The sequence below is a fragment of the Emiliania huxleyi genome, assembly GCF_000372725.1.
Source record: "Emiliania huxleyi CCMP1516 unplaced genomic scaffold EMIHUscaffold_8, whole genome shotgun sequence".
In the NCBI taxonomy this organism is placed as follows: domain Eukaryota; phylum Haptophyta; order Isochrysidales; family Noelaerhabdaceae; genus Emiliania; species Emiliania huxleyi.
Genome location: NW_005196021.1, coordinates 298,221 through 320,116, shown reverse-complemented (window position 1 = coordinate 320,116; position 21,896 = coordinate 298,221). Strand labels below are relative to the sequence as shown.

The window sequence follows — 21,896 nt, the reverse complement described above, 5'->3', positions numbered from 1 at the left end:
CCAAAGGCGAGCTGGGCGTTGGTGGCGACGGCCGCCTCGACGGGCGCGGCGTCGGCAAAGACGACGTAGGCGTTGACCGCGTCGCGCACCGCCGTGTTGACCGCCTTCTTGATGACCGCCGCGCGCTGCTCCAGCTTGAGGTTTGCAGACGCGACCGAGCGGATGCGGACCGACTCGACGCGGCCAAAGGCTCCAAAGTGCTTCGCGACCGCCTTGCGCGACGTGTCCGGAGGCAGGTTGCCGACGAAGACGGTCCTCGCCAGCCGATCCGGATCGTCGCCCGCCCGCTCCGCAGCTTCCGCGCCCGCCTCTTCGCTCTTCTTCGGCGCCTTTTGCGCCGCACGCGATGCCGCAGATGGCGGCGCCGGCGCAGGCGCCGGCGCGGCGGCGTTGCGGGCGCGAAGGAGCGCCTTGCTGGCGGCCAATGGGTCTGACTTCACTCCGAGCATCGCGGCAGCCGCGGCTGCCGTCCGCGCCGCCGCCGCCGCCTCTACTGCTGCAGGCGACTTGCTGCGCCGGCGTTTGCGAGATGGTGACGCCGGCTTTGAGGTGTCGCCCGACGTTGAGTTGTCCGCAAAGAGGTTCGCCACGGCCTCGTTGGGGGCGCTGGAGCTGGAGTGCAGGGTCGCCAGGATGGACATGGGGAGTAGCTACGAGGCTGATCCGGGCGTAACGCCAGCACAGCGAGGCGCCCACGTACGAGACGACAGACGAGACAGAGCCGCGTCGACTGCGGCGAATAAGAATTCTTCGAGGCATTCTTTCCGAGAATTCTTTCCGGAGCCGCGGGAAGGCGGGCGGTGGAACCCTGGGACGGGATGCTGAGTGAGGACCTGTGCACGTGCGTGGTGTACAGTGTCGTGTCTGCTAGCTCCGAGTAGAGGGGGCGTTCTGAAGTTAAGGGGAAACCCGGTACACGGAACCAACCCTCGGAGACCCGTGTTTACTTTAAGGCCCTTTCCCTGCGAACGCGCACCCCCGGGGCTAGGGCTCTCCTGCCCGTAACCCGATCCCGATCATCCGGCCCGCTGGGTGCGCTTCTGAGCTCCCCGGCCCTGGATGTGAGGTTGATAACTGCACTCCAAGTGCTCCAAGTGCAAGCGTCTCTCACAGCACACTGGCACGACAAGGGCGCGGACTGGCGAATAAGAAGTGGCCGCGCGAGCTGAGGGAATAGCAATAGGACCGCCGCAAGGACCGCCGCAAGCGGCGTGGCGTGGGGCGGTTGAGCATCCCTCCGGGGGCCCCTCTGCGCCGGGGAGGCGTTGTTGGAGGCTAGGACGCAAGCGTCCGTCGCCTTTTTCAAACTCGGGCCCACTCCGCTACGCTCCGACCCGAATTTGGAGGGCCATGAAGTTTAAGGTGTTGCTGCGCAAAAGGGGCGGGGCGCGGGCGCGCGCGGCAGGCCGAGAGCTCTTTTTGGAGATCAGACCCCTTTCGATGGTTCATGCTTTCTATCTATGTCTATCTACGAGGGCAGCGGTGCATTCCAACCCGTCCGTCCGCTCCCTCCCGCCGCTTTCCCTTCCGCCCTCCGCCCTCGCCCTCCGCCCTTGCCCTGGCCGCCTGGCCGGCCTGGGGTCGAGGCCTGGGGGCATCTCTTCATCATCACACGCCAAGAGGGAGGGAAGTGGACGGGGCACACAGACCCTCCCACCATTTTGCCGCATATTGCGCAATGAACCGACCGCGAACGTCCGGCTCCGTTCGCACTCCGCAACGCGCCGCGTCTTCCGCGCGACGATGGAGACCGAAAAGCAGGTTCTGCTCTCGCCCTCCTCCGCCCTCGAGCCTGTTGGCCCTGCCAAGACGCGCTCGTGATCCCTTCGAACCGCAGGAATCCTGTGTGCGGCGAGTTCGATGTGCCCACGACATAGGTGGCCGGCCCCATGAGAGCCCTGCGGCCTCCAGCCATCAGCAACCCCCGCCATGCTTTCGTCCGCAGCCTTTTTCTGCCACCTCGCGAACATGGTCATCTTCTTTTTTCTGATGGTGGATGTCGTGCCTTACTCGTACATCTCGGACCCGAACAGACAATTACACGGAATGTTGTCGAAGGGGTTCCTCGTGCTCTGCCTTCTCTCTCCGGTGCTCGCACTGGTCGTCTTCTGCAACAGGAGAAGCCCGACGCCCCTCTCCAAGGCTGCAACTGCCCTCGCGTTTGTGTTCATCGGCGCGTTCGTCGTCGCCTTACTCTATTTTTTCGGCATTTACGACTTGTGGTGGGGTGCCTCCTGCTTCGTGATGCACAGCGAGGGGTTGGGTGGCCTCAACATCCGCCCCGTGAGCTCTGGCTGCGCGAACTGGAGCAACTGCGGCGACCACACTTGCTGCCCATCAAAAGGTTACCTGGACACCAGTGGGGTCAGAGTTGGCGCGATCGCTTGCTGAGTTGTGGCCGCCTCGATGCTGTCGGCTGAGCAGCCCGCTGCCTCTCGCTCGACGCGTAACGCCCGCCGCGGGCTCTCTTCCTGAGGTTGGGGAAACTTACGTTACCTTACCATCTCTTCCTCACACCTCTCCTGCTAGAAGCACTTGTTTGTGCAGTTCCTCGCCGCGCATGGCGGCGATTGCGCGCATCTGCAGGGCACGGCACGGAATCGCGATCTCACGAGCCTGAGGGCACTGGTCCGGCGCGTGGTTGGTGACTCATGCTTCGCTCCCGTCGCGGACGACGTGCACAGCTGGTTGCACAATTACACGGGTGAGTACGACGCGGAACAGGTGCTGCCACGGCTGATGCAGGCGCTAGAGTGCCAACAGCTGAGGCGCGGCGACGACGTGTTCGTCACAACCGCACCCAATCGCCCTCTCATCAACGCCGACTTGGTGTCGCGGGCGCCCCTGGTCTGGGTGCTGGCGGGGCGTGTCGACTTGATCTCGAGCGCCAACAGCTGGCGCAGGAACATGAGCCAGCACGTTCCCGAGGTTGCTGGCGCAGGTCAAAGGCAGCTAAACCAGCCAGGCTCGGAGGTCCTGCAGATTGCCGAGGTGGAGCATTCCACGGATGTAGCTTGTGCGGGCCCACTCGACAGCTGCTCCCATTTCTTCGGTGCCTTCCAAGTGCCACCCGTGCGAGCACGGGTGGTGTCCGAACGGGCGACGGTGGCAGTGCTATCCTACGCCGCCTTTGCCGAATTGCCGATCGGCGTGCAGAGGATGCTGCAGCATTACACCACGAAGAAGATGTACTCTGCGAACGCGTTTGTAAATACCAGGTGAGATGTACACGCGCTATAAAAGGATAAAGCCGTATGGCGACGGCCCCCGCCGCCCCCCCCCCGCCACCGCCCTGGCCTAGGAGCTCTAGACTCTGCCAGCTGCCCTCCGCTCTCCTCCCTCTCACTCCTCTCGCCGCTCTCACTCCGCTAGAATCTCCTATCAGGGCTACAGACCCTCGAAAGCCTCGATGGTCAGCCGGGTCTGGCTGCGCATGCCCGCTACCTTGTGAGGGTAGAGCGGCTCCGCGCGGACGGCGTTGTTCAGCCGCCAAGTGTCGGCGGCGGCGGCGGCGGCGACGGCGTTCCACGTGGCCGCCAGAGCGAGCAGCGCGCCGGCGGCGGGCGCGACGTCGGAGTACTGCTTGGCGGCGTAGAGGGCGGAGAGGCAGACGAGGGCCGAGCCGGGCACCGCGGCGCCGACCCTCCCCTCTGCGGCCTGCGCGGTGCGGAGCGTGTCCTCGAGGCAGAGGTGGAGGGCGAGCCAGAGGAGCACCTGTGGGGCGGTGTCGTGGACGCGTCGTGGACGTGTCGTGGACGTGTCCTCCTCGAGGAGGCGGTCGAGCGGAGGGCGGCGGCACGGGGTCGTGTGATGTCCCTCGCAAGACTCTCGGGTCTCCTTGGGGTGCTCTCGGGTCCTCTGGGGTGGTGTCGGGGGGCCTCGCACCGGGTCGTTGAAGTGGCCCTCGTTGAGCCGTCCCGTGGAGGAAGAGTAGACGAGACACGACGCCTGCGCGCGACGGGCGGCGGAGAGGGGCCGCTCGGCCAGCGTGCCGCCGGGGCGGCGAGCCTCAGCGAGCGGTGTGAGGCGACCAGCGCGTGCAGCGGCGCGATGGCGGCCGCCCGCGCGAGGGAGAGTGAGTCTGCGGCGGAACAGGGTGCGGGCGGGGCGAGGTGAGGTGTGCGGGGCAGAGGCGAGGGGCCGAGCCGGGTGTTGGGAGGGAGCGGAGGGAGCTGAGGCACGCGTTGGGGCGGAGGCGGAAAAGGGAGGGGAGGCAGAGAGGAGGAGAGGCGGAGAGGCGGAGAGAGGTGGGGAGGAGGCGGAGGAGGCGGAGGAGGCGAGAGAGAGGAGGTGCGGGCGCCTTCAGAGGGCGCCCAAGAGGGCGTGATGGCGGCGGCGGCGGCTGCGGCTTGCCGGGCTCGCGACTCAAAGTAGAGCCGGAGTCGCGCCTGTAGCATCTCCGCCTGCAGAGGGGCGGCGCTGCGGCGGTCCGGTGCGAGTGTCGTGGGGAGGGGCGCGAGGTTGGCTGCAATTCTGCCGGCATCGTGCGGTCGACGGAGAGGCCGCGCGCCTGTCCGTTGCGAGGCGGCGTGTGAGGCGTGGGCGGAGAGAGAGCGCGCGCTGAAACACACATACACACACACACACACACACACACAGGGAGAGAGAGAGAGAGAGAGAGAGAGAGAGAGAGAGAGAGAGAGAGAGAGAGAGAGAGAGAGAGAGAGAGAGAGGAACGGCAGGGCGGAAGAGGGTCGCCACCTCACACTCTGCCCGCAGCGCCGTCTTCTTCATCGGCTTGCCGCCGCCGCCGTCCGGCCGGAGGGCAGCCTCGAGCGCCTCGTCCTCGGCCGCCGTCGCCGTGACGCGCTCCTCTGGCGCCGAGTCGTCGAGCGAGCTGAAGACGCGCGAGCGCAGGCTTATCGCGAGGAAGACCCCGCCCGCCGCCGGCGCCGGGAGAGGGCCGAGCGGCGAGGCGTAGCCCGCTGAGTCGAGGACGCCAAAGGCGAACGTTAGCGCGATCAGCTGCATCAGCACCGCGAAGAAGTACCGCCCCAGAGCGCCGAGGTCCAGCTGCTGCCCCGCGTCGTCGGCCGCGGCGAGCGCCATGCAGCAGGGTGAGGAGCGGCCGGCGGAAGCACGCGCATGCCTCGACGGGAGGGCAACGTCGACGCCGCGCGGGACGGCGACGAGCCGCCGCGTGGCCAGGGGTAGGGGCTGCGTGGGGATCGCAGATTGCAGCCCGGAGGCGAGGGCGGTGCACGCGAGAAGCAACGCCACTTTCATTGGGGGCCGCAGAAGGAAAGAAATTTTCTAGCGGCTCTTCCCGCTAATTTTTTCTTTCGTAATGAACGATCCGAGAGGTGCGGCGTCGGTGCGCATGCGGCTCGGCTTGGCTTTGCTGTGCTGCGCGCTCGCTGAGCGCGCCTGCGGTCTGGCGTCGCTGCAGCCGCCGCGGCTGAGCCGCCGCGCGCGCCGTGCCGCCGCGCCGCTGCTCCGCGAGGTCAACGTCGCGGACCTGCCGCTGCGGCCGCCGATGGCGCCGGCGACGCTCGTGGAGCATGAGCCGGAGGCGGCGGCGGCGGCGGCGGCGGTGGGGCCGGCGGTGATTGAGGAGGGCGACGACGACGAGGAGGAGGCCGGCTTCGAGGAGGCGAGCGTGGTCGTGCTCGACGAGACGGAGGACGAGCGGAGAGCGAGAGTCAAGGCTGAGATGGACGCGGCGGTCATCGGCGACGCCAACTCCAAGGTTGTGATGGAGCGGCTCAAGGGGCAGGAGGACGACGACGGCGGCCTGGCGGCCCTGCTCGGCTCCTTCCTCGTCTTCCTCGACCCGACCGGGACCGTGCGGCGGCGGCTGTGGACGCGCGCCGACTTCATGCACATCCACGCGGTGAGCGGGGCGTACTTTCTGTTCCTCGGGATCCCGTGGCTGGTCTACTCGCACGTGACCAACGCGCTCGACACCTCCGTCCCGATGGCCACCTCGGGCCCCTTCCTCACCTCTCTCCTCGTGGCCGGCCTGGTGAATGCGCTGTCTGCGGTGCCTATGTCAAAGTTCAACTCGAACAAGATGCTCGACATGCGCGACCTAAAGGCGAACGGGTTCACGTTCGGCGGGACCGGCCTGACCACCATGTGCCTCTACATCGCCTGGTGGTTCAGCGGCGACTACCCCGACTTCCTGCGCCCCTTCGATATTCCTATCTTCCTGCGCCCGCCGACAGATGCGGACAGAACCCCCCCCCCCCCCCGACCGAATCCGCAGCGCCGTTTCTGCACTCCGTTGCACCGCCCGCGGCTCTAGCCGCCGCGCCCGGCCGCCCCTGCACTCGCACGGTCCTCCGGTCCCACCCCGCTCTCCTCCTCTCCCAGGGGCTGGGCCGCCGTGTGTGCGGGCTGTGAAGAGCGTCTCTTCACACCTCTAGCTGTGAACAGGTTCTGGGCCCTCGTGTGCGCGGGCACGACGGCAAACTGGGAGGTCGCCCCTCGCCCCCACCCCCTCACCCTCACCCTCACCCTCACAATTCGCAGCCGCCCTGACCCCGCCCCCGCCCCCTGCCGCCCTGCCCCTGCAGGTGATGCTGCAGCAGAACTTCCAGGCTAACGAGCGGAGGAGGGTCAAGGTCCCCGAGAAGGAGATGCGCCAAAAGGCCATCCTCTACCGGCTCGCCTCGTGGCCGAACCTGACGCGCCCTCCTCCCCCCCCCTCGCCGCGGCCTGGCTGGCGGCGCAGTCCCGCCTGACTCCCTCCAACACACGTGTCGCCTAGGCAGCTCTCCTTCATGTACTCGATCCCGTTCGGGGGCGCCGCCTCGCTGGGGCAGGGCCCTGTGCTGCGTGCGTTTCTTTCCCCCCGACGTGTGTTTCTTTTTGTCTAGGCGCCGCCTGGCTGCAGCAGTGCACGGCACAGTGGCCGATGCAGAGCACGCCCATGTACCACTACGGCATCGCCTCGGCGATGGGGTACGCGCTCTCGATGTTTTCAGAGACGCTGCGCGACCGCAAGCTCGTCACGCTCGAGCAGGACTTGCTCGTCCTCATCGTCGGCTTCACCTTCCCGATGGTGTCGGTGCTGCTCGACGGGCTCACGTACGGATCGGCAGTCACGATCAGCCCGCCAGAGTACTGGGCCCTGTTTGGCTTTGGCCACCTCGGGTGAGCTATCTGCTGAGATACCTTCTTGCGACTCTATCTGATGGCGAGTTTTGGGGCTCACGTCGTGTGGGGCATAGCTCTATGGTGTGCGTCTCTGCGCGGGCCTCGCTGGCGCTCTCTCTAGATACAAACGCCGCCATGTGTGATGTGTCTTACCTTTTCGGGCAAACCAATAACCATCGAGCTGCATTGTCGATTTTTACTTGACGGGCGCATGGAGGCATCACATCTCCATGCGCCCGTCAAGTCGGCCTCCCCACAGGACCCTCAAAAGAAAATAGCTTTCCGGCTCGAAAAGGGACGCACGAGGCAAATCTGATGTTGGAGAGTTCCAATAGGAGCGAGGCCTCTTCCGTTGGGGGACCGAGTGAATAGGAAACGAGAATTTCCCATTGTGTCCCCCTTCGTGCGCGAGCGTGACACTGCACTTGGCGCCGAGCGGCCGCGGCTCAGACCTTGTGCAGGCCTACCCTCATATTGGTCACGCCGGTCCGGACCGATGGCGCTCGGTGTGGAGCAAGCAAGACCCCCCCCCACCCCCCATCGGCGCGCGCCCGACCTTTGAACGACCGCCAGGAGCACCAAGAGGACTCCTCATGGCTGCTTCCAAGTGGGCTTCGACCGGCCTCGGCTGGGGGGGCGGGTTGTCCCGGTTGCGGACGCCTTCTGCAGCCCCCTGGGCCCGTGACAGCACCCCAAAACTGCCCCCTCGGCGGCATACAGCACTGCCAGCCAGCCTCTTCCTCCTCCTCAAGGGCTGTACTATGGCCATATTGCGCCGCCTCCTACTGGCAGCCGGGCGGGCGCGCGCCGCGGGCGCCTCGGGGTGGCAACAGCGGATCGGGGCACACCTCAAATGACGTGTGACTTCTGGGGTTTGGCGATGCCGCCTACTACCAGAGCAACTAGATAGAGGCCGACGATTGGCGGTGGGGCTCCTCTCAGGGGACAGGGCTCCTCGGCACAAGGCGCGCCCCGGGGGCGATACTGACTTGGACTTGCGACACTGCATGCAATGTAAATGACTCATGAAGTCGCAGGTGGTTAAGCTACCAAAAAGGGGATAGCCCAGGCTGGTAAAGTTGCCTTTTGAAAACGAATAAGAAAACAGAAAGGAGAAACCCCCAGCCGCCTCGCGTTGACGTCCCCACGTCTGGGGGGGCGACCCCCCCATCTTCGTGCGTTGAGAGGCATCACTGAGGTCTGAGCGCGCCCCGCGCCGCCCTCTCTCTTTCTGGCCGCGTCCCTCCCCTGTCCTCTCGACTGCATTCCTCTTTTACATACATAAATATAACCAAATTATCAAAAAATACCTCGGTCCTCGGACCTCGCACGACCGTCGACCCGCGCCACCCCCGCACCCGGCCCCGCTGCACACACGGGGCACCCCGCACGCCGCACCCCGCCCCCACAGCACCCGGCCGCCACCGCGCACGCCCCCGGGCCCTTACTGGGAGTCTCTCTACATGTATGCTTCTCCTCAGTATGCAAAATAACGTAAGGAAATCTCATTGTTTGTACACTAAGCGCCCATCCATGACCGGCGTCACCTGCAACGCCTCGGGCGCTCCCCCCGATGCCGCCGAGTCTGCTGACGCCGCTGCCTCCTCTGCGGCGGTCAGTCTCCGCTCGAGCTTCGCGAAAAACGTCCCCACCCTCCTCTCGGAGCCTCCCTTCGGCTTGCCCCCGTTGACAAGCTCGATGATCTCGCCCTCGATAGACGCAACCGGCAATCCGTCGGCAGCATAGCTCGTCACGACGATGCGGCCAGCGTAGGTGAAAGTGCCTGCCGCACCGCGGCGCAGCTTCCAGAGGCCCTTGCGCTCGATCGCCCCGCCGACGCGGCCGGCCGGGCTGCGGCCAAACCCGTCCGCCTGAGGTCAGGGTCCGGCAGGTCACCACCTCTCCACAAGCCAGTCGAGGCGGGTCCCCGGGGGGGGGGGGCGGGGGGGGGAAGGCAAGGGGCCGACTTATCCCCTCGCCTCCCCGTCCTGCAGCCAACGCAAGAGAGCCCAGGCGTTTGCAAGTGCACAAGGTCGCCTTGATGATCCACGGCCCTAGGAAGTGTCTAGGAAGTGTCTAGGAAGTGTCTAAGTGCCTTGATGATCCACGGCCCCCGCCCGCTTCCCGCCTCGCCCGAGTACGCCACCGCGCCGCGCTCCGCGCTCTCCGCGCCGCGGAAGAGGAGCGTGCCTGCAGGAAGGTTCCGAGAAAGGTCCGGGAAGGCGCCGCGCTCTCTCCGCGCCGCGCGAGGAGGAGGCTGCCGCTCGTCCTCCGCCCTACGCACAACCAGAGGTGTGAGGGGACGCGGGGCCGCGGCTTGAGGAGCGGAGAGGCGCAGCGCACGCGCCGCTGCCGCTGAAGCTCTCCTCAAGCCGCCACGCCCCTTTCATTGTCTGGATAGTGATCGCGTCCGACACTTGCTGCTGATATGAGGTGACGGGCGGAGGCGGGTTATAGAGCTGCTGCTGCTCGAACGCGACGTCCGACCGACGCGCAACCTCGAGACCGTAGGCTGGCGGCGGCGTGGCGAGCGCGGGGAGCAGCGCAACAAGCGTGCTGCGCAGGTGGCGCCTGCGCGACGGCTGACTGCCGCGGCCGCCGCGGCCGCCGCCGCGCCGGCCGCGCGCGGCGCCTGTGGGCCGCGTGCCGCGGACGCGTCGTGGACGTGTCACGAGCCTCGACCGCAACGGTCGACCTCGGTCAATCTCGGCCAATCTCGGTCCATCTCGGTCCATCTCGGTCCATCGGGCAGTCTCGGGCGAGACTAACCTCGCCCGCGGTGGCCGCCTCCGCTCGTCGCGGCTTCCGTGCCCCCCTCCCCCTCCCGCCGCTGCCTCCTCCGCGCGCGCCTGCCCTCCCCCTCCACGCTGTGGCCTCGCCTCCCGTCGCGCCCCGTGAGCGCCTGCTCCAGACGGGGCGACTGACCGCCACAAGCACCAGCCGAGAGAAAGCGGCTGAGCGACACGATTCGGTGCTGAGAGCAAGGAGTGCGCATTAATTGCTACGGCCCGCCGCCTGCTTGAAGACGACCGACACGCGCGCCCCCGCGTTGGCGCCCCCCTGCGCCGCGAGAACCTATGCGAGGCAAAGCCGAGCCGCAGTGCCGGGGGGGGGCGGCGAGGCAGCCAAGGGGGGCGCCCCTTCCGCAGGGGTGCCGAGTGCTCGTACGCGTCGTTGCAGTGCCTCTCCATCGTCACCACGTCGCCCGAGAAGAGCGGGAGCACATGCCGCCCCTCGTCCTCCCCTCCCCCCTCCCCTCCCCCCTCCCCTCCCCCCTCCCCTCCCCCCCCTCGGCCCGCCCGCGCGCCCTCCCGCCGCGGCCGGAAGGCGAAGCGGCGCGTCTCTCCGACGGAGAGGACGTACGTGCGGCGGCTCCACTTGGCGCCGTCGGCAGCATCGCCGTGCTCCGGGTCTCGGTGCCTGAGGGACACGTGTCGTGGACGTGTCACGCACATGGTGTGCCTGTCGACGTGTCGCCGTGCTGCGTGGTGTGGGCGTGCCACGCACACGCCGCGGTACCGCCGGCCGCGTAGAGGTTGGTGAGTGCGCCTGCGGCCGAGAGAAGGATGGGCAGAGAGAGGGGAGGGGCAGAGAGAGGGGAAGGGCAGAGAGAGGGGAGGGGCAGAGAGAGGGGATCGGCCGAGAGAGGGGATCGGCGGGGCGGGCGGCGGGGCGGCGGGGCGGGTGGCGCGCGCAGTCGAAGCGGAGGCCGAGGTCGTCGTGCAGCGCGTCTCGCACCTGCTCGGCCAGAGGGACGTGTCGTGGACGTGTCATGGACGTGTCATGGACGTGTCGTGGGCGTGTCGTGGGTCATGGACGTGTCGTGGGCGTGTCGTGGGCGTGTCGTGGACGTGTCGTGGGCGTGTCGTGGGCGTGTCGTGGACGTGTCGTGGACGTGCCGTGGGCGTGCCTCGCCTCCTTGACCAGGGGGCACGCCTCGAGCGGCGAGGGGGGCATCAGCTTGCCTGAGTAGGCGAGTGCGCCTGCCACCAGGAAGGCTCCGAGAAGGTTCGGGGAAGCGTCCGCGAGAGGCGACAGCTTTGCAGGGCTTTGCGACGCGCCGATCCCGGCCTCGGCGAGCCAGCAAGTGGAGCGCCTAGGTGGAAGGAAGGGTGGTGCGCATGACTCGAGACTCCTCCACTCACTCGGCGAGCCAGCAGGTGGAGCGCCGCTCGCGCACGCGCTGGCCTGCGGCCGTGAGCAGCTCCTGCGGCGGAGGGGGGCGGGTGGAGGGGGGGGGGGGGGGGGCGAGGGGAGGGCGTGGGAGGGCGAGGGCAGGGGCGGGGCGGAGGAGGGGAGGAGGCAGCAACCTCTCGCCTGCTGCTCGAACGGGATCACCGAAGCGAAACCCTCCGCCGTCAGCCTGCCTGCGAGGGGTAGGGTTTAGGGTTAGGGCTGGGTTAAGCGGAGGGACAGGGTTAGGGTTAGGGTTGGGGTTAGGGTGCAGGGTTACGTCAGTCTGCCTGCGAGGCGCGCCACGGACGGCTGACCCTATGCCTAACCCTTCCCCTGACCCTAACTCTGCCGTCAGTCTGCCTGCGAGGCGCGCCACGGACGGCAGCCACGCCCGCGGAGCGGGTGCCCCCTCCTCCGCCGCCGGCAGCGCCACCAGCCCGGGCAGCACGTCGTACGGCAGCTCGGCGGCCCGCGCGTCGAGCCGAGGCACCTAGACACTTCCTAGACACTTCCTAGACACTTCCTCCCCTGCAGGTGGGCGGCCCGCGCGTCGAGCCGAGGCACCGCCGCGTCGGTCCCGAAGAGGCGGCGTGCCGCCCACCTGCAGGGGAGCAGGAGAGGAAGAGGCGAATTGTGAGGGAGAGTGCGGCAGAGACCGGAAGAATGAGGCGGGAAGCAGAGCGAAGAAAGAGAATGAGGGGAGCAAGGAGCCCACCGCGAGGAGACGGCGCTGGCGAGGCTCATGCGCTCGGCGAGGGCGTCGGCCCGGTCCGCTAGCAGCCGGGCGCCGCCGCACAGCGGGCGCAGCTCCTCGGAGGCGGCTCCGCCATGCACGCTGCTGCTGCTGGCCGCGTCGGCGGCGCAGAGGGCAGCGAGCGCAGCGAGGCTGGTGGCGACGTGCCGCGCCACCACGGTGTCGAGCGAGGCGCACGCGCCGTCGGCAACGCTCGCGCTCGGCACGGCGGCACACAGCAGCAGCCGCGGGAGCCGCGCGTCTCGCAGCGCCGCCGACCGCGCGGCATCACATCCGCCTCCCACGAGGAGCCGTGACAGGCGGCCGAGCGCATTCGAGGCGAGCGACTGCCTCTTGCGCTGGTGCACGTCCTGCTCCATGTGGCGGTGCGAAAACTCGTAGGGCGGGTAAGGTGGGTCGATCCGCTCGGCCGCGGCAAAGATGTCGCTCGGAGTGACGGCGGCCTCGAGCGCGGCGCCCACGGGAGGCCGGCTCGTGGCCAGCGCGAGCGAAAGGGGGTAGAGGGAGAGCAATGAGAGCATCTTCGGGCGGGTGTTCTGGAGCGATGGAGGCAGCGATGGGCTGGGTGGGCGAAATCACAAGGAAAACATCCGGCGCTTTCATCCCGCTGTGATCCTCCCTTGAGAGTGGGACGGCCGCGAGGTGGCATGAAGGTTGCAGCGAGAAGCGGCGAGAGACTGCGAAAAGAGATACGAAGAGGCAGACTCCCCAGGGTGGGCGACGGCTAGCGCACCACACTCCTCTCCTTAAAATCCCTGTGTGGTGGCGGCGTGCCGTTCTCCCATCCCTCCCTTGGGTTGTGTGTTTTCTTTCTTTCTTTCTGATCCTCCCTCGGGTTGTGTTTTCTTTCTTTCATTGATCCTGTGATGAGCTCTGTGTGTTGGTTTAAAAACAAGATAAGGGGCCTAGAGAACACAACCCCCTCTCCCTTTTGTCCCAGTAAGCTAAAAGTAGGGGCAAGCTGGGGCGCGGCGCTGTGGAGCACGAGTTTCACTGCGAGCACAGCACTACGAGGACGGACTTGTACATTTACCAGGGCGTGATTGGGGACCTGCCATCCTCCAGCCGGTAGCCGCAGGCCAGTGCGACCTGGTCTGACCCAATCAGGATGGCAAGCAGGCCGGCTTGCTTCTCCTTGGCAATCTGCTCGGTTTGCTGCGCTGTCGTGCGCGGGACGCTCGTCGCTGGGCCTGTCGCGAGAGCGTTGACGACCATTGTAATCGGCCGCTTGGGTGGGTGTGTGTTGTGGTCCTCGCGTGCAGTCACACCACCAGACAATTGCCCACTGGCCGCCTCCGCGCGTGCGGGTTCGGGCCGCTGCTTCTCCATGCGAGACTCAAGAGCCGCTTGGCGAGCCGACGCAAGGGCTCTCGCTGACGCCAGCTTGGCCTCGACAGCGCGGCGGTGTGCGTCGACCACTTCAGGGTCATTGCGCAGGCCCGCATGTGGTGTTGCTATGAAGCCATCGAGGGAGCCAGGTATCGGCTCGGCGCCGGTCGCCGCGCTCTCTCGGACGCCCGCCTGGGCCAGTAGATGCGCCAGCGCAGGCTCGGCCCCTCGGTCGGTCCAATATTGGCTGGTCGCTATTGCTGAAGTTGAGCATTGCACGTGCTGGACGGGCTGCGGTGCGGTTGTGACACCGGGGTGCTCCTCAAGCCCGCTGCCGCCCATTGCGCGCTCGTCTCGCTCGGGGAGGATCTCGGCCGTCGTCGCTGGGACGAGTACGAGCTCGTAATTCGCGTTGTAGACCAGCACCATCCGTCCCTTTCGGCGCTCCGGATGGTGCTGCTCCCCTCCGTCACCCTCGTGGAGACCACTCGGTCTCACGCGAGGGAGCGGGCAATGTTGACCCTCGGTCGCAGCTCTGTGACGCGGATCGCTGTCGTTTGGTCCATCAGTCACTGGTTGTGGCATCATGGCAAAGCAGGACGCTGGTGTCCACGTGCGTGGACGAGCGTCGTCTTGGTGTTGTTTCGGTGTTTTCACGGACGGAGCTGTGGATGAAAGGTATATGTGCAAGTCGGTGTGTGAAGAGCCGAGGATGTTCCACGGCGTGTGACTCGACTGCAGCCATTTGGAGCCGAGTCATTTTAATAGCACTGTCGGGCACGGTCGTACCTCGCGTGCCCTTTGTGCGAACACTGGGCCGCGCCGCGCCTCCAGGCCCGCCCAAGCTCGACAGTTGCCGAGCAAAACTGAGACGACATGGACAACGCCGCCTTCCTGGACAAGCTCATGGCCCCCGACAGCGAGGGGCGGGCGCCGGCACAGCGTGACAAGTACGCGGCGGCGCTCGCGAACTGCGACCTGATGGCGACCGCGCGAGCGGCTGCGCAGGACCCGTCGGCAAAGGACGCGTGGGGGGCGCTCAAGGCGGCAAAGATGTCGAAGGAGTGGCAGGAGCGTGCGCGCACCACGCTGGCCAGGCTCGAGCGCGGCGAGGGCGTGTGGCGCGTGTGGCTCGACGGCTGGAGCGGCAAGGCCGGCGCGTCCTGCGCGGGCTTCTACCTGCCGTTCCCCGCCGCCGACAACGAGGCGCTCGAGGACGCCTTCAAGGCGAAGGGCACCGGCGCACGCGTCAGCGTGGCCGGGGGGCGCGTGGTTGCGTGGGTGACGGACGAGGCGACGCCCGACGGCGGATGGCGGCAGATGTCGGCTGCCGACGAGACGATCTGGAGGGAGGTGGAGCGTTGGGAGGCGCCGCCGGCGCCCTCCTCGCGGCCCGAGGCGTCGTCGTCAGCCCCGGAGGCGCAGGATGAGGAGGCGGCGCCCGCGCCGCTCGACGAGGCGCAGCGTGCGAGGCTCGGCTCGCTCAAGGTGGCCGAGCTGCGCGCGTTGCTCGAGGGCGGCGGGATCGAGGTGGCGGGCAAGAAGGCGACCAAAGCGGCGCTGCTGCAGCAGATCGAGGCCGCCGTCGCCTCCGGCGCTCTGACGCTCGGCCCAGAGCCCGCCGCCGCCGCGGCGCAGCCAGAGCCCGCCGCCGCGGAGGGCGGGCGCGCAAAGCGCGGCCGAGCAGAGCCTCTGGAAAGGTCGTCCAAGGCGGCTCGCACGGCCGAGGCGGCGGAGAAGAAGGCCGCGGCAGAGGCGGCGGAGGCGGCAGAGGCGGAGGCGGAGAAGAAGGCGGCCGCCGAGGCTGCCGCAGCAGAGGCGGCGAGGGTGGCGGCGGAGGAGGCGGCGGCCGAGGTGGCGGAGAAGGCACGCCTCGAGGAGGCGGCAGCGGCAGAGGCGGCGGCGGCAGAGGCGGCGGCGGCAGAGGCGGCGGCGGTTGAGGCGGCGGCGGTTGAGGCGGCGCGCGTCGCTGAAGCGGCTCGGATCGAGGCGGAGAGGGCCGCGGCGGAGGAGGCGGAGCGGCTGGCGGCGGAGGAGGCGGAGCGGCTGGCGGCAGAAGCGGCGGCGGCCGAGGCACGTCTGTGAGTCAACAGGTGGTAGACGCATTGCCGACCTTGAGTCTCACTGCTGTGGCGTCATGTGCGCTGTAGGCGGCGAGGGTGGCGGCGGAGGAGGCGGTCTTGGCGCATGCGGCGGAGGAGGAGGCGGCGGCGGCGGACGAGGCGGCGGCAGAGGCGGTACTCGCCGCAGTCAAGGCGAGGCGTTTAGCTACAGCGGCTGCGAAGGTCAAGGCGCAGGAGTTGGCGGCGGCAACGGCGGTGGCGGCGGCCAAGGCGAGTGCGGAGGCCGGGGAGACCGCGGCCGATGCTGGCGCCGCCGAAGACGCCGCCGCAGACACGGGTGCAGACGCGGGTGTGGACGAGGGTGCTGCCGCCGAGGGTGCTGCCGCCGCCGCAGACGAGGGCGTGGCGACATCGTTTGCGCAGCTCCGGCGTCGGGCCGAGGAGGAGGGGGCGGCAGCAGCTGGGGCGGCGGACCGGCCGCCGACGCATGGCGCCAGCAGCAGCGAGCCCGTGCCGGCTGCCGCGCCAGCAGAAGCTTTGGTCGCGCCCGCCATGGAGGACAGCGACTCGGACCGCACAGAGGACGAGGCGGCAGCGGAGGACGAGGCGCCGGCTGGTGGGCTCGCTGAGAGGACGGAGGCATTGGACGGCGAAGCAAACAGCGACGCCACCGCGCCCAACAGCGACAGCGACGCGACGGCCCCCAACACCGACGACGAGGAGTGAACGACCGAGAGGCGTTTCGGGAAAACCACTGCTGGTGGACTATACACTCTGCTGTCCACATGAAACACTCTGTTCCTCTCTTTGTACTGGGCGTGTATACACAGCCGTCAGGAGCGCCTTGTGTGCCACTGACATCGGAAATAATCTATGCACTACGGCTTTATGTGGCTGGCTAGAGCCGTAGACCGTATAGGGACGCTCTAGTTCCAATTCCTGTGAAGCATCCCTGGCCAGGCCGTGGATGTGAGAAATTGCCCTAAAAATGCTCGAAAGTGCGTGACATCATTGCCTCGGAAGGTGGTGTGACGGACCTTGTCAGGACCCATTCGGCATTGAATTTCGCGCGCCTCGGAGGCGCACCCGATCGGTATGACTCGCCTAGCGACCTCCGCCTTTCTGCTCGCCGCCCTCGCGCCCGCTGCCGCTTCGTGGCAACCGGGCTGGCCCGCCGATCCCAGCGCGGGAAAAGAGAACGTCACGTGTAACCTGAAGTGGGACGTCCTCTGCGGCGACTCTCCGCTGAAAAAGTATCCCTGCGCCCAGCCATGGAACCGCGAGATCGTGCACGAGTACCTGGAGAAGGCAATCGCCGTGGAGTTCTTTACCATTCCACTGTACTTGACGGCTGGCTACTCTCTGCACAAGTCGCAGCAGGTCATGTTTGGCCAGCCAGGCTACGAGGACGCCGTGAAGGTTCAAGCCAACGGAAGGTACGTCGACACTGACAGTAAGAAGGTCAGGTTGTAGATGCAGGGACAGCAGCCGGACCCTCCGCCCCACCGGCTTAAGCTACGCCTGCGAGGCTCGATGAACTCCTAACGCCCTCGTGCTTCGCAGGTCATGCCCATCAACAACAGTTTCACGCCCTCGAGCTCATCCACGCCACTTTCATCGACGAGATGTACCACCTCAAGTGGGTCGCCAACGTGGCGAGTGCTGCAGGACTCGATGCAGACGGCTTTCGGCGTGCGCTCAAAAAGCCCCCCCTTACCAACGGCACCTACCTGGACCAGCTGCCAGTCCGGCTGCGGAGTAGCAACAACCTCACGTACTCTGGATCCGGCGGCCGCGCTTGACTCTGTTATCAAGACGATGGTCGCAATCGAGACACCCGACCCTGAGCACGCTCCAAACCCAGACTTTGAGTATGGAGTTGCACCCCCGCCCCCGCCCCCGCAATCGCAAGAGCCGACAGACCATTGCCCGAAGCTTGATGGAACGGGAAAGGTCAAAGCAGGGGCGTACCGCAGCATTTCCGACTTCTACTACGCGCTGTGGGAGGGTCTGATTGCGATCAACAAAAACATCAGTGCGCCGCATGGCGAGTGTGACGTCGGCAAGAACACGTGCATGGGGTACTCGACCCATAAGTGCAAGGTTCACACCGACTGCCCTGGCAACTGGACGGGCGTGATCCCAGACCGTCAGTGGTCGACAGTCGATGACGACAAGCACGGATTCAGGGTGACGCCTCCGACTGTGATGAACCTGCCTACCGCACTAGCGAACATCCTACCGATTGTGTACGAGGGCGAAGGTGCCGATGTTCGCATCATGTCGGGGGCACGCGTGATGACGGAGAGAGGAATCCTGCCTCGGGAGTACGTCACGGCCGGCGATGAGGTGGACTCCACCGATGTTGCAGCCTATACACACTACGATCGCTTCCTCGCCATCAACAAATGGGTGGAGTCGCTTCCCCCCGATAACAAGACGACGTACATCAAGTCGCTCGAACGGCATCCAAGTGAGTGCCAGTCTGCGGCGATGAATGCCAACCTACAACAAGAGAAGGCATACAACAACCTGCTGAAGGACATTGTGGATGGATACAGCAACGAGACCAAAAATTCTCTTCCCGAGTCTCAATGGTTTGCCCACATGGTGTACGCGACCCCGTCGGTTAAGTCGGAGACGATGGCGCTCGAGGACGGAACCTACGGGGCAACGCCCCCGCCCTCGCACTCGGCTGAGATGATGTCGAAGGGGCCGTCAAAGTGCCCTTACGCCAATCCGATGTGGCTCACGAGCTCGTGAGGTGGCGGCCGTCCTTCCTGCTCCTCGTTTGTGCGCATTGGAAGCGGGGTGCGGTGTGACTGTGCCATTGGCGGTTGGAGCCTCGTTGTTACCACGCGCTCTTGACGCACCATGCATCTTAGGGTACCCCTAGGCTTAAAAGGGTGGGCCCTGGGGCGCCTGCGGCTTAAACGGCTTAAAACCGGCCTAGGCCGGTTTTAAGAGCTGCTGGGCCTCCGATTCCTTAAACGGTCTTAAACGCTTAAACGCTGCGGGAGAGCTCCCGAGGTCGATGGTCCGGGAGGCTCCCCACAGACGCCGGAGGCCGGGAAGCTGGCTACAGTCAGCTGGCACGCGTCCCCTATGCGAGTATGGCTCCTGCCAGTGCACCAGACTTACAGATGTGTCTTCAGAGGCGGGTTTGTGCCTAATAACGGCAGTATTGGAGAAAACGGCGCCGAACGCAGCGACGCGTGCCGGTGAGGCCGATTTTCTTAAACGGTCTTAAAAGAGGGACCCCCCGTGCCTGCAATCTCTTAAATGACAATTTGAGCCCCCAAACCTCCTCATTTCTTAAAAGGTCTTAAAAAAATCCGGCCCTCAGAACCCTAGGGGTACCCTAAGCCATGCATGGGATGTCTACTGCTGAGAAGATAGTTCGACGTGTGTCGAGTCTCGTGCCGCTGGCCCGCCGCCGGTGTGATGTGTGTACTAGGGAAAATGCTGAAAGCTGAAAATCGAAATGAAGAGAGAGGAGAAATCCAGCTCCATTTAATGTCTGTGATCATCTCTGTCAAAAGTGTCATTCCTGCTGCTTCTGCCTTGTGATATAAAATCGTCCTGGAACGTTATCCACGGCTTTTTTCCATCAAGTTTGTACTCTTCTACGGAAACAAGGAGATCAAGGAGGCACCTAGCATGTGGTGAAGGTGCTGGGAGGGACCCCCCCCCCTGTGGAGAGAAGGGCGCCCCCCTCCCTGGAAGCGATGTCCGCCTGCTCCAGCTCGGATCCGGCCAACTCGCATCCAGCAAGCTGTGATGGCTCGAGCCCACGTGCACCGCAGAGCCCACCGAAAAATCCTCGAGAGCCCACCGATTTCCGTGTCGTTCCCTCCCACCATCCCATGCACAGCGCCACTTGGCAGGCTTGGTCCTACGGACCCGATCGCAACTGTTGGGGGCGCGGGCTGCATCACTCACATTTATCCAAGATAACATCCTCAGAATCATCGCAATACATCCAGGAACTAGTTCCTTCGGTCGTGACGCACCAGCGCCTTCCACTTGGTATGAAGTCCGTAATGCATTCGTTGTACGGGCCATTAGCTCCAAGCATAAACGGGAATTGACACTGTGCACGGCGGCACTTTTCCTCATCATAGTTGTTATTGCCTTGGTGGCAAACGTTGGTGGCTGCAGCGCCCCCGTCCGCGGGATATTCTACAATGGTGGATGAAATGGTGCAAGGCCCTGCTGGGGACGAGGGCGGCGGCGGCGTGGGCGGCGGCGGCGGCGGTGGTGGCGGCGTGGGCGGCGGCGGCGCCGGTGGTGGCGGCGTGGGCGGCGGCGGCGAGGGCGAGGTGGAGGGCGGCGGCGGCGTGGGCGAGGTGGAGGGCGAGGCCGGGTCGGACGGAGGCGGCGGTGTGGGGGGCGGCGCCGACGGGCCGCACTCGGAGCAGCCGTTGCAGCCCCCCCAGTAACACTTGTTACCCCAGGCCTGCGTCTTCTCCTCACAAAACGGCTTGCACACCGCTGGGGGCGACGGCGGTGGTGGCGTCGGAGGCGGCGGTGTGGGGGGCGGCGCCGACGGTGAGGTCGGGAGGGAGGGAGGGTCGGTCGGAGTCGGCGGTGTGGGGGGCGGCGCCGACGGCAAAGGGGCCAGGCACTCGGTGCAGCCGGTGCAGCCAGTCCAGGTGCACTTGTCATCCCAGGCCTGCGTCTTGTCCTCACAAAACGGCTTGCACACCGGCGCAGGGGAAGAGCACTCGGTGCAGCCGCTGCAGCCCCCCCAGGTGCACTTGTCAGTCCAGCCCTGCGTCTTGTCCTCACAAAACGGCTTGCACACCGGCGCAGGGGAAGAGCACTCGGTGCAGCCGCTGCAGCCCCCCCAGGTGCACTTGTCAGTCCAGCCCTGCGTCTTGTCCTCACAAAACGGCTTGCACACCGGCTCAGGGACGATGCACTCGGTGCAGCCGGTGCAGCCAGTCCAGGTGCACTTGTCATCCCAGGCCTGCGTCTTGTCCTCACAAAACGGCTTGCACACCGGCGCAGGGGCGGAGCACTCGGTGCAGCTGTAGCAGCCACCCCAGTCGCACTTTTTATCCCAGCCCTGCGTCTTGTCCCCACAATACGGGTTGCACGTCGCGTGTACGCCGACGGCGAGCGCCAGCGACATCACTGCACGAACCTGCGATGTGTGCATGACGGCGCGGCCGTCGGCGAGGTTGCACGTAATAGTTTTGCCGTTTCTTTGGCACTAGAGGACCCCTGCGCGGCCCCGCCCCCCCCTCGCTGACAAGCTGCCGAGCCCAAATCACTGTGAGAGTCGTGATTTCTTGTTGGTTTTCTAAAATCTCTCTCTTGATCCGGCGCTTCCTTTTCGTTTGGACGGACGAAATGATCGCGGAAAAGCGGGACCGCATCGCGACATCGGGGGTTCACCATATGCCGAGCCTGCTCGGCCCGCCATGCGCGCGCGCCCCTCTCTCTCCTTCCGAGTCGCGATCCCGCGAGGCCCCCGCCGTACGGACTCAGGGCCGGTGCTTTGACGCAGTATATTGTACTTCGAGGTAGTATGAACTCAGAACGGCCCCCCGAGAGCGCCTCTTCGACGCCCACGGGTCCCAGGGGGTCGGAGGGGTTGCGAGAGGGCCTTGGCTATTTTTTGTTTGAATCCCGGAGGCCGTTCGAACATGTAACGTGCGTTCCACGTGCCCGTCCCCAGCAAGGACAACATGCTAGCCCAGCAGGCCGCTCCCACCGCCGCCCGCGGCGGAGGCAAGGCGGCAAAGGGTGGCAAGGGCGGCGGCAAGGGCGGTGGCAAGGGTTGTGGCCGTGTGGCGCACCAGACCCACTTTGCGCCGCCGCCCTCAACGCCCGATACTCGGTTGAGCCGGCGGAGCGACGGCGGCAGAGTTGCGGCCGCCGGCGACCTCACACGGCGTCGAGCGCCGTAGAGACGGCCCCGAGAGCCGCCGCCAGGTGTGCCACGACCGTGGTCGCGAGGCTCGTGGCGATGGATGCGTCAGACCCGTCTTGCGCCGCCGCCCTCAACGCCCGATACTCGATCAGAGCCGGCGGAGCGACGGCGGCGGAGTTGCGGCCGCCGGCGACCTTCCCCTCGACCACGCCGCCGACCCGTGACAAGCAAGTGCGGACTGCCATCGAGAAGAAGGAGACGGAGGGCGGCGCATCCGGAGCCCGCGGGCGCAGCGGGCGCGGGTCCGGGCGCGGGCGGGCGCGCGGGAACCCCGCCAGCGGAGGCGACAATGCCTCTGGCGGCTCTGCAGGCGGCGCGCGGCGCGCCCCTCGCCGGTCTCCCGCACGCTCCTGAGGGCCGAGAGGGCCGAGAGGCGGGGTCGGTGACCCGGGGGCATGGGCGGTGCGGCCCGCGCCGCGCGCGGGCGCGTGACAGCCCGTGAGTGCCGAGATCGGGTCCGTACTTCGACGTAGTATGGGCCCCCGGGGGCCCTCTACAGCAGCGGCGAAGTGAGCGTGTTTGTGGTGTTGGT

General features: G+C 66.4%; 7 protein-coding genes across 7 annotated transcripts; 3 read left to right on the top strand and 4 right to left on the bottom strand.

Annotated features, from left to right (window-relative positions):
• Positions 1 to 3,387: 3,387 nt before the first annotated feature.
• Positions 3,388 to 5,226, bottom strand: EMIHUDRAFT_198397 (hypothetical protein; the record flags this gene model as incomplete). Its single annotated transcript, XM_005759477.1, has 5 exons — positions 3,388 to 3,444; positions 3,571 to 3,657; positions 3,886 to 3,948; positions 4,702 to 4,837; positions 4,952 to 5,226. The coding sequence occupies 5 exons, from the start codon at positions 5,224 to 5,226 to the stop codon at positions 3,388 to 3,390; spliced, it is 618 nt and encodes a 205-aa protein (XP_005759534.1).
• A 74-nt stretch (positions 5,227 to 5,300) lies between these two features.
• EMIHUDRAFT_432986 (hypothetical protein) lies at positions 5,301 to 7,281 on the top strand. Its single transcript, XM_005759476.1, has 5 exons — positions 5,301 to 6,153; positions 6,379 to 6,421; positions 6,519 to 6,631; positions 6,713 to 6,747; positions 6,822 to 7,281. Exons 1-5 carry the CDS (start codon positions 5,321 to 5,323, stop codon positions 7,100 to 7,102), a joined length of 1,305 nt encoding a protein of 434 aa, XP_005759533.1. The 5' UTR covers positions 5,301 to 5,320; the 3' UTR covers positions 7,103 to 7,281.
• Positions 7,282 to 8,588: 1,307 nt separating this feature from the next.
• EMIHUDRAFT_448481 (hypothetical protein) lies at positions 8,589 to 9,491 on the bottom strand (the record flags this gene model as incomplete). The annotated part of the gene is made up of 3 exons (XM_005759475.1): positions 8,589 to 8,972; positions 9,248 to 9,377; positions 9,445 to 9,491. The coding sequence occupies 3 exons, from the start codon at positions 9,489 to 9,491 to the stop codon at positions 8,607 to 8,609; spliced, it is 543 nt and encodes a 180-aa protein (XP_005759532.1). The 3' UTR covers positions 8,589 to 8,606.
• Positions 9,492 to 11,299: 1,808 nt separating this feature from the next.
• EMIHUDRAFT_448480 (hypothetical protein) lies at positions 11,300 to 12,562 on the bottom strand (the record flags this gene model as incomplete). Its single annotated transcript, XM_005759474.1, has 5 exons — positions 11,993 to 12,562; positions 11,842 to 11,878; positions 11,638 to 11,767; positions 11,419 to 11,468; positions 11,300 to 11,308 (listed from the first exon to the last, which is right to left on the bottom strand). Coding segments are annotated over exons 1-5 (786 nt in total), but the record flags the coding sequence as incomplete, so codon positions are not given.
• A 1,674-nt stretch (positions 12,563 to 14,236) lies between these two features.
• Positions 14,237 to 16,149, top strand: EMIHUDRAFT_96958 (hypothetical protein; the record flags this gene model as incomplete). The annotated part of the gene is made up of 2 exons (XM_005759473.1): positions 14,237 to 15,310; positions 15,511 to 16,149. The coding sequence occupies 2 exons, from the start codon at positions 14,237 to 14,239 to the stop codon at positions 16,147 to 16,149; spliced, it is 1,713 nt and encodes a 570-aa protein (XP_005759530.1).
• A 369-nt stretch (positions 16,150 to 16,518) lies between these two features.
• EMIHUDRAFT_96957 (hypothetical protein) lies at positions 16,519 to 18,186 on the top strand (the record flags this gene model as incomplete). The annotated part of the gene is made up of 3 exons (XM_005759472.1): positions 16,519 to 16,876; positions 16,987 to 17,168; positions 17,377 to 18,186. 3 exons carry the CDS (start codon positions 16,519 to 16,521, stop codon positions 18,184 to 18,186), a joined length of 1,350 nt encoding a protein of 449 aa, XP_005759529.1.
• Positions 18,187 to 19,871: 1,685 nt separating this feature from the next.
• On the bottom strand, positions 19,872 to 20,560 carry EMIHUDRAFT_198390 (hypothetical protein; the record flags this gene model as incomplete). Its single annotated transcript, XM_005759471.1, has 2 exons — positions 19,872 to 19,882; positions 20,116 to 20,560. 2 exons carry the CDS (start codon positions 20,558 to 20,560, stop codon positions 19,872 to 19,874), a joined length of 456 nt encoding a protein of 151 aa, XP_005759528.1.
• Between the last annotated feature and the right edge of the window lie 1,336 nt (positions 20,561 to 21,896).